This window comes from Mytilus trossulus, chromosome 10 (genome assembly GCF_036588685.1).
Source record: "Mytilus trossulus isolate FHL-02 chromosome 10, PNRI_Mtr1.1.1.hap1, whole genome shotgun sequence".
NCBI classification, from domain to species: domain Eukaryota; kingdom Metazoa; phylum Mollusca; class Bivalvia; order Mytilida; family Mytilidae; genus Mytilus; species Mytilus trossulus.
Genome location: NC_086382.1, coordinates 7423166 through 7446246, shown reverse-complemented (window position 1 = coordinate 7446246; position 23081 = coordinate 7423166). Strand labels below are relative to the sequence as shown.

Here is a 23081-nt window from a genome sequence, read left to right as displayed (position 1 = left end):
TGAAAACATGACAAACAAAAGCCAACTCAGCTTTAAATCAATTCCAGTTCAGAATGAATAATGGTGCAGGAATATAATAATCGTTTCCTTTCCCTGGTAATTTATTTCTGGTAATACAAGATACAATTTTGTTAAAATGCGCTTGAAAATAACAAATATGGGGAGATAACTCTGTAATTTGCTATCATTCTAACCAAGCTGTATCTAAATATTTCTCGAATTACCAGACACACAGAAACGAAAAACCTTCCATTTCTAACTCAGAATGAGGGTATTTCAAAATAGGGTGGTTAGGTTGCTGGGGTTTTCTTTCTGACATGTTCTGAATTTTGTCTAATTACCTGATTTCTTACCAAGGCTGGCAGTTGCCTGTTTACACAGAGCCCATCTAAAGTTAACTTTAAATCAAAGTCAGCTTCAGACTAGGAAATAATTTTATCGTTTTCAGAGAACAACTGTCTGAGTACGATAATCCTGCAATTTTTTTTATGGCTTTTCCACTAATGAAAAAAATAATTTCAGATTTTGTAAAAATTATTTATCACCTGTGTATTCCCAAATTTAAGGACTTTGTGTGTGTTCTATGTAACCACAAAGGACAAGGTACGATAAGCTATTGCAACTGGCCCCCTATTTTCGTTGAAATTAGAATGCATAATATCCAAGAAACTTGACTATTTCTAAAGAGAATAGTGTCTCATCTAACAAAAAATCAATATAACTTTTCTTATTCCGTGTGAAAAAAATAATTAATACCTCTCTCTTTCTCATGAAAAACGTAAATTTTATGAAAATTCGAAGTTTTCCCGTCCGTTTAAGCAATTTTCAACTATGAGCGGACGCGAGTACCACGAAGATATTTCAATGTGTTGTTTGTTGAAAGGAAATAATTCACTCTTTTAAATATATTCTTGGTACTCGCGTCCGCTCATGTTCAAAATTCAATAATTCTACACTGAAAATTCGGCTTGTTTTCACGGAAACGTCAATAATATGCGAACCAACGACCGGAACGAACTTGCATTTCCGAATCTGCTCGTACGTCTTATTTTAGCTCAGGTGATCTTGATTGGGTTACAAAACTTTAATGCCGGGAAGGTAAAATGCTTTTTCGTTCTTAATCATAATAACGGGTTTTTTTAATCGGGCAAAGTAAAGGAACGTGTGATTTTGCATCATTTGTTTTAAAGTGACAGTGGCAGTGTTGTCAAAGAACAACCAGCAAACTGTACATTCAACAACACTAAATGAATAAAGCCCCTAACAAACTATAACCCTTTTTATCCGTGTACATAGTACGTAAATGGCAACTGGAAATTTAAATCGATTTCACGTGAAAACATTAGAACCGAAATTACCTCCCCTGTCAATGGATTATACAGAAAATTATTTGAAATATTTTTTTAAAACAATTTTTAGAGAAACAAAACTCTTCATTCATTAAATTTACTATAAGAATTTTAAATATATAAATGTATTAAAATTAAATACTGCAAGGATTAGATATAATTTTTGAAACTTTAATTAAGTGTATGCAAATATTATAAACCTTTGAAAAAATACAAAGTCAAATATGACACTATATATTAATCTCAACAAAATTCGATTTTCAAAATCCGAAGATACATTACAGATGCACGCTTATTTTTTTTAAAACGAAAATCCATGCGTCTTCTCTCGTATATAAGCTGATCAGCTGTAACTTGCTAAAACCTGACATTATAACATGATAAAAGTTTCAGTTAATAAATCATAATTACTTTCTTTTCTGTGACTATTTCATTTTATTTTATTACTTTTCACTTTTTCTTTTTTAGAATCTTTTCTCTTTTATAAAATAAAAGGAAAAGCTGCTATGTGTTAATTGATAAGAGGAGAACATAACTAATTTTTGTAAAAGAAATAAATTCACGACTTTTTGACACATTCCCTATCCAGTCCATTCCAATTTTAGACAATATATATTAAACTTGTATTTTGTGTATCTTCTCAAGGGATGTAGATAAGACATTTCCTTACTCAAGTGAAGCATATCTTGTACCCATAAGATAATGATGAACAAAACGATACAGTGATTATTTGTTTTTGGAATGTACAAGTACCCAGCCACGTCCACTTATTTGCAAAATTTGTATTTTTATTGATCTTAGCCTTTTTTTAACTGATTTTTATAGTTTGTCCTTATGTTTTACTGTTAAAGTAAGGGTGAGGTTTCAGATCCTGCTAACATGTTAAACCTGCCACATTCTCTATATATGTGCCTGTCCCAAGTCAGGAGCATGGAGTCAGTTTCACAAAATAAAACTTACGACTGAGATTGATCGTAAGTCATGAACAATTCAGTATACCTTACGATCATTCTTAGTCGGTTTTTTTTTGTTTGTGAAATCGACTACTGTTATCAAGTGGTTATTATTTGCTTATGTGTTACATATTTGTTTTTTGGTTATTTTTTTTTCATATACTAGGCCGTTGGTTATCTCGCTTGAATCGTTCAACATTGTTAATTCGGAGCCTTTTATAACTGACAATGCGGAATGGGCTTTGCTCATGTTGAAGGCTGTACGGTTGTAAATTTCTGTGTCATGTTGGTCTTTTGAGTGGAGAGTTGTCCTATTGTCAACCATACCACACCTTCTTACTTATAATACATGCATTGAAGAAAATGACTAAAACCACTAGACTCCTATCAGTTTTTCGAATTGCCGAAAGATAGATATGCTATTATTCTATTTTTTCATTATATATTCATCTTCTGTATTAGATTAAAAATAAAACTATAAAAGAACCCAAAGTCATCGCCCCCTGTCCTGACGATCCCAGTTGAAAAATATCAACATGTAGATCAATTTTACAATCAGTGTACAGTATGCACTAGTTTACTCAATGTTAAATAATAATATGAATGGTACTACTTTTTACTGCATAACATTTATTTTACAACTAAAGGGTTAAAAAACAATGGACGTTTATGTAAATTTTGAAAGTCAGCAGCCAAGTTTACACATCAATAATTTCTACTCTTACAATGTTCAACTATTTTTTGTGCTCCACATTTGTAGTAAAAAGCATGCATACGCCCTCTCTGTACCGGAGCGCGCATTAAATTGTTCCCTTGTCCGTCTATAAATACGTACATACATAGGTCCGTCCGTCTGTACGTTCCAAAATTGGATTCGATTTCTTAACTTAAGTTTGCCTCAACCAAATGTTAAGAAACTTATACACAATGCTTATCACCACAAAACACAGGTCAAGTTTGATTTTGCTGGCGCCATTTCATACTAGAGTTATGCTCCTTCATAAAAGGAAAACTTGCTGAATTGTTCGTTTCCGTTCTCTATAAACAAGTTATAACCACAAAAACAGAGACCCAGTATAAATTTTGATGATTTTTTCTTCTGTTCTAGGGTTTAATAATCTCTTTACAAATGAAAAACAAAAGCTGATTTTTTTGGTTTCCGATCTCTAACTTGGGTTTGTCTCAATTCAATGTTATAAAATGCATATATAATGATTATTGCCACAAAACTCAGTTTAAGTTCAAATTTTAGTAGCGTCACTTTTAAAGTTCTTGAGATATGTCTCTGTATAACTTTATATGTAAGCGAGGGAATCAACTGAGTCCCTATGTCAATGGACACATTCTCCATTTATTTAAGTTATATTATTTAATCTTTGGGCGAAGTAAAAAATAACAGAAATTAATTGAAACCTTATAGTCATTAATAACATTGTCTATTAATCAGATCATGCACAATTGGTTTTGTTTTGAAAATAACAATAGAGAAAAAAAATAAAAATTGTGAAAACAGAGGGGGGGTACAACTCATAAGGCTGTTGTAAGCAGCAAGGAATCTTAGATTATTATACAGTATGCAACACTAAAAACATATGCATCTGCTGTCTCTGTTTTATATGAAAATACATAGGTAGATATGCATACAAATTATTTTTTTCTGATTTGAGATGGTTGCTAAGCAAGATATTATATCATGGAAACGTCCATGTGTAACCATGGAAACATCCATGTGTAACCATGGAAACGCTGAATTTAGAATTATATTAGAATTGCACATCTGCACTAAAGGTACTCATAAATAACCTTTAGTTCCACGTTTCAAGCTGAAAAATTACACTCAGTAATTCTAAACATCTTTTTAAATGTTCTTCAACTGTTAACTTAAAACTAACTTTGGGTTGCTAAGGAAAACTCGGGTTGATTAGACAGATTATATAGATACAAAATCAAGTTGTTTTTTCAAGCAAACATTGTTACTAAATATATCAATATAGGAGTCGACTTAATAAGAGTTGTATGAAAACATTTGACTTTTCATTTTTTTTTATGGATAACATTGGATAAATAAGTACTTTGATGTGGTTACTAGGCAACATTGAAGTTGCTAAGTTACTTTTAAGAACTTTTAAAATGATATACCCAACAATAATAAATATTTAAGTGTTTGTTAACACTTTACCATTCATTTAAATAGATTCAGAAGTCTTTTCCTTGGGAAATTGCAATAAAGATGGATATTATAGTTCGTTTTATAAAACCCGTTGCTAGGCAACCAAATAATCACATAAACACAAAAATATCAATATTTTTTTAAGTAACTATGCATAGACTAATGATGGATCAAATATGAAGTCATTTGGAGAGGGGGCCAAAAATGCCTCTTATCATACCTTGTCCTTTAAGTGTCCAACTAAATGCAAACTTCCGGAACAATTTTAGAAATTATTGGTCAAACCCTCAAATTATGTACTTATGGAGATGCTTTTTTTTATGCCATCAATAAAAAGCGTACTTTAAATTTTATAATTGAGTATCAAATGTTAGAAATTACCAACTAATTGAAAGTGTTTGTATTTTGTTCGAAACTTTTGTGATGATATTTGTGTGTCATTGTATGAATGAAAATACTTATAAAAGATGTGAAATTATTAGTTATATTAAATTACTCAATGTATGCAATAAATGTTAAGATTTATAAAAAGATGTGGCTTTGGTCTTTCTGTATAGGATCTTTTATGCAGACTTCATACAAGTTGTAATTGCTTCTTTTAAAATCCATGACAGAATCAATACTTCAAATCTTTATCACATGTACATTTAAGCAATATTTTAATACTGTTAATTTGCAAAGAAACGAGAATAAATATGTGACCCATTATAGTTGTTGGATTTTTTGCTTTATAATCTCTCAGGGGATAGCATTCTTATCAAGAGGGCGCCACTGCAGAGTGGACTAGAAGTTTAGCCAACAATGATCACTAGCCTGTCAACAGATTGAATGTGTACATCTTTCAATCATTCAACACACAAAAAATGAAGTCAAGGTCAGATGAACCCTGCATTTGGTCTCTTGTGGAGAGTTGTCTTATTCGCAATCATACCACATCTTTTTGTTTATATTTACATTGATTACATGCTCAGATAAAGTTGTCCTATTGCTTATAGTATCTTAGAAACCAACTAAACCAGAAAAACTTAAAATTGACCAATGGAAATAAGGTCATTTTCAGATGGATAATTGCCAGACAGACATACACCAAATATAGTTGACCTATTGCATATAGTGTTAGTAAAAGCAGACCATAAAAACTAAAACCTTACATTGAGCAATGAATGTAAAAATGAGGTCAAGGTCAAATATAACATGCCAAACTGACATTGTAAAATATTTTCATACAGTAAGTATAGCTGACAGCATACAGTATTTAATAGAAAAAGAACAAAACACAAAAAACTTAACTTTAACCATTGAACCATCAAAATGAGGTCAAGGTCAGATGACTGCTGCCAGTTGGATATATGCATCTAACAATCCTTCCCTATACACCAAATATAGCTTTGCTTAAAGTTTCTGCTTACTGATCCATGAAGTGAGATCAAAGTCAAGTGAAGACGGTCTGATGGGCATGAGTACCATACTACATGTAGGTACATACATATCAATTATAGTTTGTCCTTGGACTCATAATACACTTTAATGTTATTCCCGCTAGACCCGAAAATCTGTCCCGCTTGAACTTTTGACGTCATATAAAAATCACTTTTCCATTGTTGCGGCGGGCATTTTCTATTATGATGTCAAAATATTACAGGAAATTGTGTGATGTCCAGTGGAACAAATAGCGATAAGGTGTATGAGAAAGAAATTAAGAATACTGAAAATATTAACATTTGTTTCAAGTAGTCCCTGAACCATGACAGAAATAAACTTAATATCATAGCATCTTTATACAAAGTATGAAGGATCAAGGTATTAAGCTTTCAATTAGTTTAACACCTGCCAGATTACTATCCCTATGTCAAGCAAACAGAAGTCACAGGGTCAATAAAAGGTTTAAACCCCAGACTGAACCTAAATGTTGACACCGCTGATTACAAAGTCTAGGATTGCGGTGTCTCTTTTTTGCCAAATAAATAATGCAGGTTCAACAAAAATATCTTCAAACAACAACATTGCCACACCATGTCACAGCCAAACATTTTTGAACTGGAATAAATAGTAAAACAAATCAACAGAAACAGAAGTCTCAAACACTTTTGTATATAATTTATTCATATTTACATTTGTATATAAAATAAATGACCTATACATATAACAAATATAAAATACCAATAAAAACAATGATCCATCTTCTGTATAAACAGTGTTCTATGTTTTATACTCTTAATTAGTGTAGGGTATTATTTCTTTTTAAAAATATGTCACTTTGTTTAACACTTATTTTCAAGTTCAGAGTTTTGCTATTAAATGGAATTATATTTTTTTATTACTATAATATGCAATTAAAAATGTTCAAAAGTAAAAAAAATAAACATTGACTTGTGAAACCATGGGTCAGATTTTATGGATACAATAAGAACATTAAAATTTCGCTTAATAAAATTTTGAATTTGAAAAATAAGTCCAGTTTCCCATGGAAGCAATAAAGCATCATAATTGCTGCCAAATTTAACTTTATCAACTCTTATCCAAAATATGTGTGCTTTTTTAAACTTTTAAAGATGATAAGTGAGCTAATGAGTGTTTATGGTGTAATTCATACAGAAGACAAATCATATAATCACAGATAGTAATATTAATGGGCAAGATGATGAATTATGAATGATGTATACACACTTACTGGATACCACTATTACCTGGCATTCACTTCTATAATAGAATAATGTAACAGGGATACAGTTTACTCTTGATGGATTAGAATAGTTATGTATCAGGGATGCAGTTTACCCTTACATAGAAATGTGGCAAATGTTCAACATATCCTTTATTGAACTTGAGTGGTTATTAGGTACCAGAAATATTTAGGGTACAGGATTGAACAGAAATACAATTGGCTGGGCAAAAAAACTTTTTTCTTAGGTTAAAGTCCGACAAATTATTTTTCATCAAATTTGAAAGCAAACTGAAAAATTATGAAGCTACTAGAAAGTAGTGCCGCCCTAAATATATTACTACATTTTTTTTGTACTTTAATTCCATTTGCAATTTCTGTAAGAAACAAATGAAACGTTTTTTAAAGTAAAGATATAAATATAAACAGGAGATGGTGGGTATATACGTAAATGAGACAGTAACCCAGCTACACAAAAAAAACCAAGATATTTCATAGTTTAGAGGTAATTGATTGCTCTTCAATTATTACATGTACTACTAATTCTTATAATACCAAATAAATAAATGAATATTTTCAAACTTATTTGGAATTTGTTTTAGAAACATTTACTTTTAGTCTGAAACAGTTTTAAATGAAAGCCAGAAGTGGGAAAATTGTACAATCACCTAAATTACACTCATACATACTAACTGCACAGTAAATACTTATTTGTAACCTTTAACCTATAAACATTCACACTATCAGACACAATGGGAAGAGATGATGTTTGGAATGTTTACTTGGATAACAAATATAAATATTCATGAGATAATACGCTACTTAGTGATTCAAGACTGAAAACTATTTTTGTAGAACATTATCAATTTGCATTTTTTCAAACCAATATTAGGAAAAAAATTTGAATGACCTTCTTTACTTGTGTTTGATTTCATAACCAGCACAAGGTAAAAATCAAGTAAAAAACAAGAACATCTTCACAAAAATAACCAGATGCTCCGCAGGGCGTAGCTTTATACGACCGCAGAGGTTGAACCCTGAACAGTTGGGGCAAGTATGGACATAACATTCAAACTGGATTCCGCTCTAAATTTGGATTGTGATTAAATAGCATAGGTTTCTGACACAGAATGAATGTATTCAAATGAACTTAAAATTTTTGTTTTCTCTTAGAGCAATTCACTATGCTGTTGAATATTAATCCTCTCAAAAAAATGTTTGAAGAAATTTTCTTTTTATTTATGAAATTTCAAATGAGAAAAATTTAACCCAATTTTTTTATTCACATCCCCCTTTCCCTTATTCCAAAACTAATTTCAATTAAAATATTCTAATGGAGTTTGCAACAATTACTACTCATTTAAATACATGATGTAAAAAAAACTGCTTGTTATCACTGAATGGTAAAGATTATTTAAATTTATCAGTTGGTAGTAAAAAGTTAATATACATTGTATATTGTATATAACAAAGATTTAAGTTGATTCTGGACAAAGAAAGATAACTCCAATTAAAAAAAATTCTTGCAGATATTTCTTGCTTCCTATACTGGACAAAGAAAGATAACTCTTAATTAAAAAAAATTTGCTATTTCACAATATTGTGAAATTTGATATTTCTTGCCATTGCACAATACTGTGCAATTGAAAAGACTTGCTATTGCACAATACTTAATATAATAATTTTAGATCCTGATTTGGACCAATTTTAAAACTGGACCAAAAATTAAGAATCTACATACACATACACATACACATACACAGTTAGATTTGGCATATCAAAGAACCCCAATTATTCAATTTTTGATGAAATCAAACAATGTTTAATTTTGGACCCCGATTTGGGCCAACTTGAAAACTGGGCCAATAATAAAAAATCTAAGTACATTTTTAGATTCAGCATATCAAAGAACCCCAAGGTTTCAATTTTTGTTAAAATCAAACTTAGTTTAATTTTGGACCCTTTGCACTTTAATTTAGACCAATTTTAAAACTGGACCAAAAATTAAGAATCTACATACACAGTTAGATTTGGCATATCAAAGAACCCTTATTATTCAATTTTTGTTTAATTTTGGACCCTTTGGACCTTAATGTAGACCAATTTGAAAACTGGACCAAAAATTAAGAATCTACATACACAGTTAGATTCGGCATATTAAAGAACCCCAATTATTCAATTTTGATGAAATCAAACAAAGTTTAATTTTGGACCCTTTGGGCCCCTTTTTCCTTAACTGTTGGGACCAAAACTTCCAAAATCAATACCAACCTTCCTTTTATAGTCATAAACCTTGTGTTTAAATTTCATAGATTTCTATTCACTTATACTAACGCTATGGTGCGAAAACCAAGAAAAATGCTTATTTGGGTCCCTTTTTGGCCCCTAATTCCTAAACTGTTTGGACCGAAACTCCCAAAATCAATACCAACCTTCCTTTTGTGGTCATAAACATTGTGTTTAAATTTCATTGATTTCTATTTACTTTAACTAAAGTTATTGTGCGAAAACCAAGAATAATGCTTATTTGGGCCCTTTTTTGGCCCCTAATTCCTAAACTGTTGAAAATAAAACTCCCAAAATCAATCCCAACCTTTATTTTGTGGTTATAAACCTTGTGTCAAAATTTCATAGATTTCTATTAACTTAAACTAAAGTTATAGTGCAAAAACCAAGAAAATGCTTATTTGGGCCCTTTTTGGCCCCTAATTCCTAAAATGTTGGGACCAAAACTCCCAAAATCAATACCAGCCTTCCTTTTATGGTCATAAACCTTGTGTTAAAATTTCATAGATTTCTATTCACTTTTACTAAAGTTAGAGTGCGAAAACTAAAAGTATTCGGACGACGACGACGACGACGACGACGACGACGACGACAACGTGATAGCAATATACGACGAAAATTTTTTCAAAATTTGCGGTCGTATAAAAATTGTTTCACATTTAAAAATTGACTCTCTTTCAAATTTAAACACAAAAAATATTTCAAGATAAAAACTAGCACAACATTATGAGCACTTTATGAAAATAAATAAAACTAAAATTAAGATACATTCTTTCCCTCAGTGGTCAAAATGTACTTATAAGTGCAAACAAAAGTTAAAAAAATTTACATCATATTTATTGGAGCGTGTACAAAGAAAAATATGTTTACTCAATGGACCATTAAAATCAATAAATATTGTTTACTTTCTACTGACTGAGGAAAATTATTCTCATTAGCCAATCAAATTGTGTTTGACCAGTTTGATTTATACTAACAAAAGTTAAAGATTTATTGATATTTTGTTTGCTTACAATTAGCGGCTGAATGTGAATTCTTGGTTATACTTATATTTTATTTTTCAGTGGACTGAGTACATACACAAGAAGTGACTAGTCTAGCTGTAACTGAATTCTTCCAAAAAATGAAATATTCCATGAAGAATAAAGGGAGATAATATTTTGATTTGCCATTGAAATATGTATAGTTATGTCCCTTTATATACTGTAATTGATGCATTTGCTGAGGTACACATGAATAATATCAGTGAGGCATGTAGCTATAGTTCTTGTTGAAATGAGGGCATATTTATACTCCAGCGGCAAAACTGAAACAATATGACAAAGATAATATCCAAAATTGATTAACTTTGAATGTGTTGTGTGAATTTAACCTCAATCATAGATGCCAACCCCCTTTTGACACAATCAGTAACAAACTATGAAATTTTCCGTATTTTTGAAAAGTTTTCAGTAATCATTCATAAACGTACACTTACCAATAAAAATTACTGACGAGTGGTTGCAAGGTGATGTGCACTAAAATTTGTCGTTTAACATGTTGGTCTGTAGTATGTATTCCATTAATTAATTGCTCAGATGTTCTCGACTCAAACATTTTCATTTTGTCAAGGAGAAGTAGAGAAAGGGGGAAAGCTACTTCATAAAATGCAAGTTTGCCTATTCGGAAGTCAGTTAGTTATTCAACAATAGGTTGATAACTCCAGAGAAACCGGAAGCATTACATTGGCGTTTTCTAAATACCGGACCAGGACGGAAAAGTAATGATAAAATTCCGTGTTTTACAAAATTGAACGGCGATGATTGGTAATCCGTAACTATTCGACTTTGACCGTAATAGCGTAGTTTTTATAGCAAAATCGGAAAAACTACGCAAAAATCGTAATGGTTGGCATCTATGCCTCAATTGGGAAAATGTATATATGGAATGGATAAATGAAAAAAAAAAAAATCCCCCATGTAATATAATGGGACTTAACTTACTTATATCAAAGGATTAACATCTTATTGTTGTTCTTCATTCTTCAAAGTTATTTGAAAGCCATCAATTAAGGATCCACAGTATCGTAAAGCAAAACAAATCTAGAGTAAACTTGGCCAAAGTTCTTAGATATTCACACGTAACTGTTGTAAATTGTCCTGAACATATAAATATGCCTATTTTAATAATTTACACATAAATAACTACTGAGGGCGTCCTATAAAAACTCATTCATTGCCAGACGATGTAAAGGTATCATATGTTTGGAGTATAAATATGCCCTGTTTTAAAATGCACAATTGTATATAACTAATATCACATTCACTATTCCCATTTCAGATCATCTTTCCGTAATGTTGTTTGTAATTTTTTCATGTCTTTTAGAACGTTTAACGACACTTTATGTCCACTGTGTGGCCTAACTTGCACCTTTCCAACATTAGAACCTTTTGTTCGTATCGTAGTCGTCACTTCTACTTCACCAGAACTATAATTAGAACAGGATGATTTTGTACGAGGTGTTGTCTCTTTTGAGTCTATTTGTTTCGCAGAGTTTGGACGTTTCTTCATTTTCTTCTTTTTTTCTTCCAACTAAAATATAAATAATAATAAAATTAACATTTTGAAAATTCTCAAATAAAACCGATACATTAATTTTCATGTCTTGCCTTCTTCATTTCATATTTTGGCTTCCACAAAACTCTCTGGAATTTCAATACTTCTGATATTAACTTTCCACTTTTATGATTGTTTATATACAAAAATGACTGTACCAAGTCAGGAATATGACAGTTTTTATCCCTTTGTTTGATGTGTTTGGGCTTTTGATTTTGCCATTTGATTATGGCCTTTCAAGTATAAAGAATTTTCCATGAAGTTGGCCATATTTGTTATTTTACTTTTTAAATCTATGAAAATCATACCTTTACTTTTAATATTATTCTTATATTCTAGTTTCTGGAAAATTTTTGAAAATTATTACCGCTTATCTTTTGTCGATGTTTTCTAAATTTGATATCATCCCTACCATTTTTTATGTTTTTCTCTCCTTTGATATCATCCCTACCATTTTTTATGTTTTTCTAACTTTTGACATCATCCCTACCTTTTGTTGATGTTTCCTAACTTTTGATATCTGTTGACTTTTAGCCTCCATCCTAGAGACCAAAGCTTCAAGTTCTCTCTCCAAATCTTCTCTCACTTTATGGTCTGTGGCTTCATTGATTTCATTGGAAATTTCTTGATGTTCACTAAAAAATTACAATACAATACTTAATTTGTATACTAGAAATATTTAGGAATTAAAATGTTTTGTCCGAGTCAGACGCAAAAATTAAGGTTTTAAGTTATAACTTTTATCATAAAAGTAATCAATTAAACAGAACTATTGAAACCAAATGTATTTCTACAATAATTGAAGTTTGAAACTACTTGTGAAGGAATGCAGAAATGAGAATAAAAACTTTTACAGATTTATTTTTTATGTATTTATACTTTTCACATTGGTTGGTATTAATACTATGTTTAAATAAATGGATTCATATTTTAAAGTTTATTTTGTGTTCACATCAGACATGGGGTAATTGAAATATGTAATTGTAATTGACTGTAATTAATTACAATTTATCATGTAATTGAATGTAATGGGTAATTGAGCATTTTTTTCAATTACATGTAATTGAATGTAATTAATTACATAGGCAAAATTGCCTGTAATTGACAATTACTTTTCAATTACAAGTCAATTACATTTGGATCAAAAGATTAAATCTTGTGTTTTCTCAAAAAATTATTAAAAGCAATAATCTTAACAAATGTTGTAAGCTGACAAAGAAAAGATTGTGATTAAAACTAAAGTTTATTTTTGTTTTAAGAAGTCAGATTTCTAAATCACTTATTTAAGATAAATAATTTGAATAAACTGGGATAAAAATGAAATCATTTCAAAAAATAAAAAATAGTGCTCTTTTTTTGTATCATTTACAATCAAATAAATTTAAATAAATGTAAAATTTCAATAGGTAAATTAAAACAATTTAATATTTTCAAGATATTAAATAAGGCCTTTTGTAATTTTCAGAGAAAACACAGAGATTTGTACATTCTGCATTCTGAGAATAAAGAAATTCAACCAACATTGACACAATGCATAAAAAAAAGTGTAAAATATTCACCATCTGATCCAAAACAGTTAGAAATGACAAATGCTCTTATAATGTTCATAGCTGGGGATCTTTTACCACTCTCTATTGTCGAAAGTGAAGAATTTAAAAACTTGATGGAAAAAGCTGACACTAAGTATCAAGTGCCTAGCAGAAAGCATTTATCTTCGAAACTTCTACATGAAAAATCGGTTGAAATAAAAAATAACCTTGTAAATACTCTTAAAAGAGCTGAAAGTGTGTGTTTAACCATTGATCTTATTTAGCACTGCTGGAAAAACATTTAGGCCGGAAAGGTGCAGACTGGCTGATGGAACATTTGAAAAGCTGATGATGGTCAAATGTAATGGGAAAATGCTTAAATAAGTTATATGACACAATACAAAAATGTATATACTAGTTGAACACTGTCTAATTGTTATAACTATAGAGCAATGTATAATACTTATGCAGGGTTTCCCCTGGGTCAGTTATTTTTTTCGCCACCTCTTTCGCCAAAACAATATATTTTTCGCCACTTTATTATTTTTTTCGCCAAGTATACACACAAATATATTTTTCTTTTAAAATTTTTCTTTTTTTCCATCCCCCCCCCCCTTCCCCCCTTAATAAGAAGTGTTTTTTACAACAAAACGAAGCACCCCATCACTTGGAATTGATCCTCGTGTAAGGTGTTGTAATTACATTGAAGGGTTACTATCATGCGGCATTGCCAACCTTTTGAATAGATTTCTTCATAACGACAGTTTTTTTTTATAGACCATCGTAAATAAGTAACACTATATGCTTGAAACACGTGGTCAATGAAACGACTTTGAAGTACCCACTCAAATCAATGATCTATATGAAAGTTAAATGATAAAGTTTTAAATCAGAGACCTTTCTTGCTTTTGAACATTTTTCGTCATAACAACAGTTTTCTTTTCTGGACTATCATTAAAAGAAGGAGAGGAAGCGTAAATTTTGCCTCAAACACGTGCGTCGCAAAGTTGTGAATAAATCCCTTTTGTGACATGTGATAGAAGCCATTTAACCATATCATTTTGTCATATCATACAATCAACACCTTTATTAATTAGTCCTTTGATGTCGATAGCTATGAATGCAATCAGCTGATTATTGATTTTCTGTCAAAATCTTAACGAGTTCAAGGTGAATTCCGAGAATTGTCTGATCGGTGAAGTCAGAGAAACCCGAAAAAAGTAAATAAACAAGATGGCTGAAAATAAATCGTTATATATATTTCTTTCGCCAAATTCTTTCGCCAATGACGAATTTTAATCACCATTATTATCATTTTTTCGCAAATTGCGAAAATGGCGACCGCCAGCGGAAACCCTGACTTATGTACATATCATAGAATAAATGCATGTTTTCAATGTTTTATCTTAATTTTCCTTTCAAATGTAATTGAAGTAATTAATTACATTTGCCAAGTAATTGGAATGTAATTAATTACATTGGTAAAAAAAGTCAAATGTAATGTGTAATTTAATTGAAGATTTTGTAATTGTAATTGAATGTAATTAATTACTTTCAAATGTAATTGACCCCATGTCTGGTTCACATAAATGGTTTCACATAGCAAATATTATTGTGTTCACATAAATGGATTCTGATTCACATAGCAAAGATTATTGTTGTGTTCACATAAATGGTTCACATTTCAAAGTTTATGTTGTGTTCACATAAATGGATTCACATAGCAAAGATTATTGTTGTGTTCACATAAATGGTTTCATGTTTCAAAGTTTATGTTGTGTTCACATAAATGGATTCACATTTCAAAGTTTATGTTGTGTTCACATAAATGGTTTCACATAGCAAAGATTATGTTATGTTCACATATATATGGGTATCCATGGTAATGTTAATGAGCATTTCAAATGTCTGCAACTTTGTCAGGGTAGTTTCAATGAATATTTTTCATTTTTTTTCCACATTTAATTTTCTGTATGAAATTAAATGAATTCATATCAAGTTACTAGAAAATCAATTCATCATTAATTGGCGAAAATAAATAAATCCATGGTAAGTATTGAAGACTGAGTTTCTTTTTCTTTCTGTTGTTTTTTTTCTTCTTTTTTTTTAATTTTTTTGATTTGGAATTTTTGTTCTCCACATCTTTTGGATTTGAATAATTATTCATTCAATTCTTCTACTCAATTGACTTACAAGCTCATCTGACCAAACTCATCCTGTAACTGTAACAGTAGGTCAGCAAGGTCGTTGTTAAGACTACCATTACTTGAGCCTGAGGAAGGACTGGAAGATCTGTTGTCACTAAGTTCTGAACATAAAGCCATATTGTGGGACTTCATTAAAGCTAGAACTCGCTGTACATTACCCCCAACAGAATGACTAGGTGTGAGAGACTGAAATCAGAAATATTTCATTATAAAATAATTATATATATATATTAATATATTTTTTTACTTGCTTATCATTGTTTTCTTTTACATGAAATTAAAAATCTTTATAAGTTTTGACAATTAATTTATATTTTTATATTGTTGGAATTAAACTTTGTCAAGTACACTTTTTTACTTGTCCATGGGCATCCAAGACAAAAATAAGTTACTTGTCCAGGGGTTCAAATGTACTAGGCGAGTCGGGTATAGCATTTCCACCCCCTGTTTAAAATATCCATTTTTTGTTTAAAATTTGAGTAAATTTGGATACTTTTGGTTAAAACATATATATCACACTAAATGTCTTGGTTTTCCCATTTAAATGCTTTTACACTTGCAATTTTTGGGGCCCTTTATAGCTTGCTGTTCAGTGTGAGCAAAGGTTCCATATTGGAGACCGTACTTTGACCTATAATATTTTACTTTTATAAATTGTGACTTGGATGGAGAGTTGTCTCATTGGCATTCATACCACATCTTCTTATATCTACTTGTTATTTAAGCATGTTAAGAATTGACTGGATTTACTTACAGTGCCAGCTACAAATGGTATTTCTGCTTAGTTAAGTCTGTAATGTTTTGTGGGATCTGAGCTGATGTACTTACAGTGCCAGCTACAAATGGTATTTCTGCTAAGTTAAGTCTGTAATGTTTTGTAGGATCTGAGCAGATTTACTTACAGTGCCAGCTACAAATGGTATTTCTGCTAAGTTAAGTCTGTAATGTTTTGTAGGATCTGAGCAGATTTACTTACAGTGCCAGCTACAAATGGTATTTCTGCTAAGTTAAGTCTGTAATGTTTTGTAGGATCTGAGCAGATTTACTTACAGTGCCGGCTACAAATGGTATTTCTGCTAAGTTAAGTCTGTAATGTTTTGTGGGATCTGAGCAATGTCTTTTGCCTGACTTAGCTACTACTTTCTTTTTCTTCTTAGCTGGTCTCTTTGGTTTTGATTTACTTGAAGGTTCATCTAAATCAGCTTCCATTAAAATTCTATTTGTGGCGGCCATTGTTTCTAACTGAAAAGAGAAAATAAACTGCTGATACAGAGATATGTAGATGAAATTGAAATGGCAATATTTAGACATGTCAACTATGTAAAACTTTCAAAGTCAATACACCATGACTTAAAAAGGGGGAGCCAAACAATATGATAATCCATGGAAATGAGATGTGCAAAGGCTAATACATCTGCATACCAAATATCACTAAAAGTAAACCATAACCGAAATCAAATTTCTAATTACAAACTAGTAAATGTAAACTAAAAAAAAGTTTTAGTCAATGGACCATGACTGATGAAAATAACCTCCATGAAAATGAAATACTATGGTAGATGCCACCACCATTGAGAATAGCATGATTAAGTCTAGAAATTCCACTTGTCTGACACAAGACAAAAAAATAGTTTATTCAGAAATTTTGTTTTATTAATGTGAAAATTATACCATGATAGGTGTTGCATAAATAAAAACTTAGAATTTTTCATTTCAATAGCATTATTTGAAATCATCATGTTTATTGTCAATCACAATTATTTAGTACACCCAATACATTTTTCTGAACCATATATGATATGATCAATATGTTCACAAATTTTTTATCCTGCATTTGGATTTAGTATTTTCATGGGATACTACATTTCTTGGGTTCTGTTAACCAGAACCACAAATGTAAGTGTGCCATGGAATATAAATATAAATTTCCCTTTAACTTTTGTTCAGACTTTGTTAAATCTTCAAATCATATTTTCACAAAAACACAACATCATCTTACTAGTATTTCCAAATGTTATTTATTATTGTGATTTCTTGATGTATTTTCCATATGCTACTTACCTCGACAGCTTTTTCTTCTAATAATTTTCTGTGATGTTTTTCTTCTTGTAATTTCTCTTCTAATTCTCTTATTTTGTTCTGCAAAAAACAATTTCCATATTTATGATGTGTTTCTTGTACTTTGGACATCTAAAAATTGGAGGTATGCTATTGCTTGTTTTTTATTTACTTTAATTAATTTATTTTATATGTTTTTTGGAGGTTAGTGTGACGTCCTTTTACGCTGAACTAGTACACATTTTCGATAAGAGGCCACCTGAAGCCTTTCTTCAAGTGTGATATTTTCTCACCGTGTTGAAGACCCATTGGTGGCCTTGGGTTGTTTTCTACTCTTTGGTTGGGTTGCTATTCCTTTGACACATTCCCTGTTTCCATTGTAAATTTTATTATACTATCGTTCAGTGTTTGTTGTTGGTTTATGTCTGTCGTAGTTGTTTTTCACAAATTGTTTAGTTAATAACCCAATAGTCTACTATAAATGGCCTGACATGAAAATCAAAACTATATGACAATTCAATTTAGAAAACGAAGGGCCTAATTTATAACTTATAAATTAGGCCCTTCGTTTTCTAAATTGAATTGTCATATAGTTTTGATTTTCATGTCAGGCCATTTATAGTAGACTATTGGGTATGGGTTTATCTCATTATCAAAGGCTGTTCAGTTGCCTATAATTGCTTACATTCACTTTATTTGAATTTTTGTGGATATATGTAGTTGTCTCATTGGCATTCGTACTACATTTCCTTATATCGATATGGGAATTCACTACTGTTTTTGATGTGCTCTTATTTTAAAGAATTTCATAGGAAATAATGAAATGTGAATCTAATAAGCAGCTAAGCTTGTTAAAACTACAAAATCAAGTATCTATGAAAATACAACATTTCCTTTATCCACTTCAATGAGTCCAGTCAAACTAAGATTTAACCTCAAACTAATTGCAACAGAAAATATTTTAGTTCTAATCTATAGTATTATGCCCTTTATATACACAGAAAAAAGTCCCATAAAATCTAACTTGAGGAAAACTGAAAATCAGCATTTTAAATTTCCTATGGAAATTAACATTGGGATGGGAGATAACTCTTGCAAAAATTAGTCTTTTTTTGTCAGTTTTTTGTTGTTTTTCTTGAAAGTTATGCATAGTAAGATACTTTGATGGGGTTATAAGTTTGTATTTGACTAAATTATATAATCTTCTGCTCATGAAATGTAGAAAACCGAAGTGTTATTGGTAGTTTTAATTTTTTCGTACATTTTTCATTAAAGAAATTGCAAATTTGAAGCTTTATAACCATTTTGAAAAAATAATGTAAAAATTTGGTATTGTTTATATCTGTATATTACATTTTTTCAGCAACTTACTTATCTTAAGAAGCTTTAAACCACAAAAAGAAGAATACATGCTTAATTATTTTTATTAAATTTGAGATTCTTTACCTTGACATGTTGAAAAATTCAATAAATGGTCAACTAATAAATTACGAAATCAAGATTATAGCTTGATAAAATATAAGAAAACACCTTCAGAGTTGTTTGTTATACTCTAGAGACCGCTAAAAAATCAAGAATCAATACATTCTGATAAATAGAAGCGGTAAAGTTATAATTTTGTATCAATTTTTATTGATATTTCTGCCTTTTTTGCAAGAGTTATTTCCCTTTTCAATGCAAATCTCCATAGGAATTTTAAATGGCGATTTTTTTAGTTTTCCTCAAGTTAGATTTTATGGGACTTTTTTCTGTGTATATTTGGGGTATAATACTAAAGATTAAAACTTAAAAATCTTCTGTTGCAATTACTTTCAGGTTAGGGTCAAATTTATGCTAGATTGACTGGACTACTTGAAAATAAATGAATATATTGATTGATTTGTTATAGATTTTAGCTCCAGATTTTATATTGTTATCACATATTTAAATTAAGGCCTTTTATCTATATGAGGGGTAACAACATCCTGATACGATTGCATTGAAAAAGACATGACAGTTCAATTACCAGTAATAAATAAAACTACTTAGTTGTGTTAAACACATGAATATGGTGGGAAAGTATGGTAAATAAAATTGAGAATGGAAATGGGGAATGTGTCAAAGAGACAACAACCCGACCAAATAAAAAACAACAGCAGAAGGTCACCAACAGGTCTTCATCTATTTTATTAAAAGTACTTTTTTCCTCATATATGATCACATCGTGTTAAAACACAGTTCACAATTCTTATCTTGTAGATAACAGCCATTATAATTTCAATGGTATCATTTTCATGATTCCATGGCGTCTGCCGTCAGACACCTTCCTATCATACGGCCACACTTAAAAATATTTTGATTTGCCCAAACCCTATCCAAGGTTGAGACAGTGGGTAGGTAGGTAGGCATTTTCTTTTTCTTTTTTCTAAAAAAGAAATTGTAGTATCAGATGTTTATTAGTCTTCATGCCTATTTGATTAAAAAAAAACTTCTTCAAATCAGGACAATAAAAGAATTTGAGTAGGCAGTTTTTTTCTGGGTAGGTATCGTTTGGGCAAACAAACCTATTATTTATTATGGCCTAACGTCCACAGAGGTATTTAATAAGTTGTACAGTGTAAATCATCCATTGATTTCTAACCCCTTGGATTAGCCCCCTCAATGTTATAACACCTATTATCTAATAAACCTTAAGTCTTGTGTCAACATTTGGTAAAATTTACTAACAAACAGAATTCTTGAATTTCTATAAACAGACCCATATAAAGCTTTCTCAGCAACAACGTAATAATGTTGTTCAAATTTATTAAATTTTAAAATGCACAACACTGACATTTCTTACGATTGAAGTGTTTAAATGTTATCAATTTTGCAGAATGGTGCAATTTTTGAACACCTGTAGTTGGGTAAACGTCAAAGATTAGTAAACATGCCTTTTATTCTTAAATTGTTTATTTAAATATCTCTTAGATTAATAAAGACTTTTCAAATGACAAAGAAAAAGGTATGATATATCTACTATGTAGACACACGATTTTGAAAATCATTAAAGTACTGAAAATCTATCAAAAAATTCTTCAGTTCATTAGCATGTAACAAATAAGTATTGAATTAAAAATATTCACTTTAGACCTTCAAACGCCTAGCATGTATGGAAAAGCAGTTTGAATGTTACTCATGATCTGGACATTTTCTCATTTTAAGGGTTTTTCCAAATTTGATCATGGTGGAGGATGGGAAAAAACTCAAATTAATTAATTGTTGGTAGTTTTAATTTTGTTTAAAATTTTATAAGAAATAGATTTTTGTTTTAAATTGATGATTGGGTTGCAAAATATGCTGTCCCTGTCCCCTTAATATTTAATTCTAGAACTGCCCTTCAGAAAATTACTCTCATGACATTTGTGTTACATTTTGATATGCAGAAATTCTTATACATGTGTAGTGAGCATCAGAGAGGTGTAAAACACTGACCAATTTGATGACTGCCATATTTAAACGATAAAAGGACATGACAGTAATACTATTACGTACAAATTCCATTTTAGAAGATGTATATGGGTGTTATGCTGATTTCTGAATTATACATGTTTAATTTAATTTCTTTGTTTTTTAATGGCAAAGATTTTTTTTTTTAATTTAGATCAAAGCAATATTCAAATAGCTGAGTACATTGTACTATTCATTCCCCCACTAAATATGAATGTACATGGAGCTAATAGTTCCCAATATCTTTTATTTGAATACAGAAAGAAAAAATAACTTTACACTGAATGTACCAGGATTCATCAATCACATAAACTAATAATACCATAACTAGTTATAACTTGTTTTGTTTAATTTTTTCATAAATCTTATGTAAATTTCAAATTTTCTACTAAATAACAAGAAACCAGACTCCTAACAGATTGAATTTAAGGTAAACATCACTAACATTATAAATTTATGAAAGACTTTAGAATGGAATTTTAGTAATTTTAAAAGAAAGAACCGGTACTTCAATTAACATTTGCTTTTATCTTGCCGCCAAAGTGAGATTACTGATACCGTACCTTTTAAAGGAAAATACTGTTAAAAAAACACCGGAACAGAAGAACTTTTATTGAAAAGTTATTAGCGAGGATGATATTTAAATCACTTTTTCATGTCAGATTTACAACCTATTTATAAAAGATATAACATAAATTATAGCTAATTAAATTTTTCAATTGAAATTTAAAAGCAATCATTCATGCAATATAAACGTATAAATCACCTGAATTTTTAATAAATGCTCCTATCTACCAACTATTATAAAAATTATTTCAGTATTTGTTGACTAGGGCTATAATAATACCTTCATTTAAACTATAAGATAAAATATTGACTTAACTGAATAGTCAACATTTTGATTTGGAGTGGTTTAAAATTGTTTACTTTATTCTGAATTTGTATAATCATCATGGCCAATGAAGTGCCCCTATAGTTGTTGGTCTAAGAAAAAGAAAAATATTTACCGAGATTTTTTTCACTTTTAAAAATCAAGATTTAATGGTATTTACAGTGATTTTTAATATATTATAAACATGGATATATATTAAATTTTTAGTCTAGTTTTAGAAGGTTTTAAATGTTTGAGTTTTTGTGAGCCAGTATCTGGATGAAAATAATTGACAGTTAGAGGAGACACATAAACCATTAGTCATGATTAGAACTGCAACCTTTATATCCACTTTCTCTTATTTTCTATTTAAGTTTTATCTATCCTTAAAAACAATTTTGTTTTATCTGCTGATAAACAGGAGGTTTTTGTTCTTGTTTTCTTAACAAAAAGGTCACTCTAAAAATTTTAAGTTAATACTGTCAGTTTCATAATTTATAGTTTTATAACCTGTAATACCAGTCTCCACCCTAACCTGTTAATTAAATACTATTACTTGTCTCGCCACATAGGTTCAGTTAAATACTGTTATTTATCTCGCCACATAGGTTCACTCAACTTGTCATAATTAGAATTAAACGGATATTTAACCTGCCAGCTCAGTTTACAGATTCTCAAGTTACAAAGCCATTCTACCTTTAATTATACCTGATCTGATAACATTTAAACTACTTTTACTATCAAAACTGTATATATATATCAATTGTCTTGGAAAATTTACAACTGAAATGCTTTGACCATGTACACATTTTTCCAGCAATTAATTAGACTTATTTAGTTTTAAATAAGAGCTATTGCAATGTTAAATAAATTGAGGGAAAATTGATCAATAAAGTTGTACTTATTTACATATTTGATGCAAGCCTTAAAGTT

The 23081-nt window shown here is 30.1% G+C and overlaps 1 protein-coding gene across 8 annotated transcripts in view; it reads right to left on the bottom strand.

Moving 5' to 3' along the window:
• Nucleotides 1-6554: 6554 nt before the first annotated feature.
• Nucleotides 6555-23081, bottom strand: part of LOC134686797 (centrosomal protein of 57 kDa-like) — a 36799-nt gene continuing 20272 nt past the window's right edge. For all 8 annotated transcript variants that reach the window (XM_063546572.1, XM_063546575.1, XM_063546571.1 and 5 more), the window contains 5 exons: nt 17813-17890; nt 16802-16993; nt 15738-15937; nt 12506-12650; nt 6555-11991 (listed from right to left, as the gene is read on the bottom strand). In XM_063546572.1, the coding sequence (XP_063402642.1) occupies nt 11725-11991; nt 12506-12650; nt 15738-15937; nt 16802-16993; nt 17813-17890 (882 nt within the window). In that variant the 3' untranslated portion in view covers nt 6555-11724. The remainder of the gene's footprint in view (nt 11992-12505; nt 12651-15737; nt 15938-16801; nt 16994-17812; nt 17891-23081) is intronic.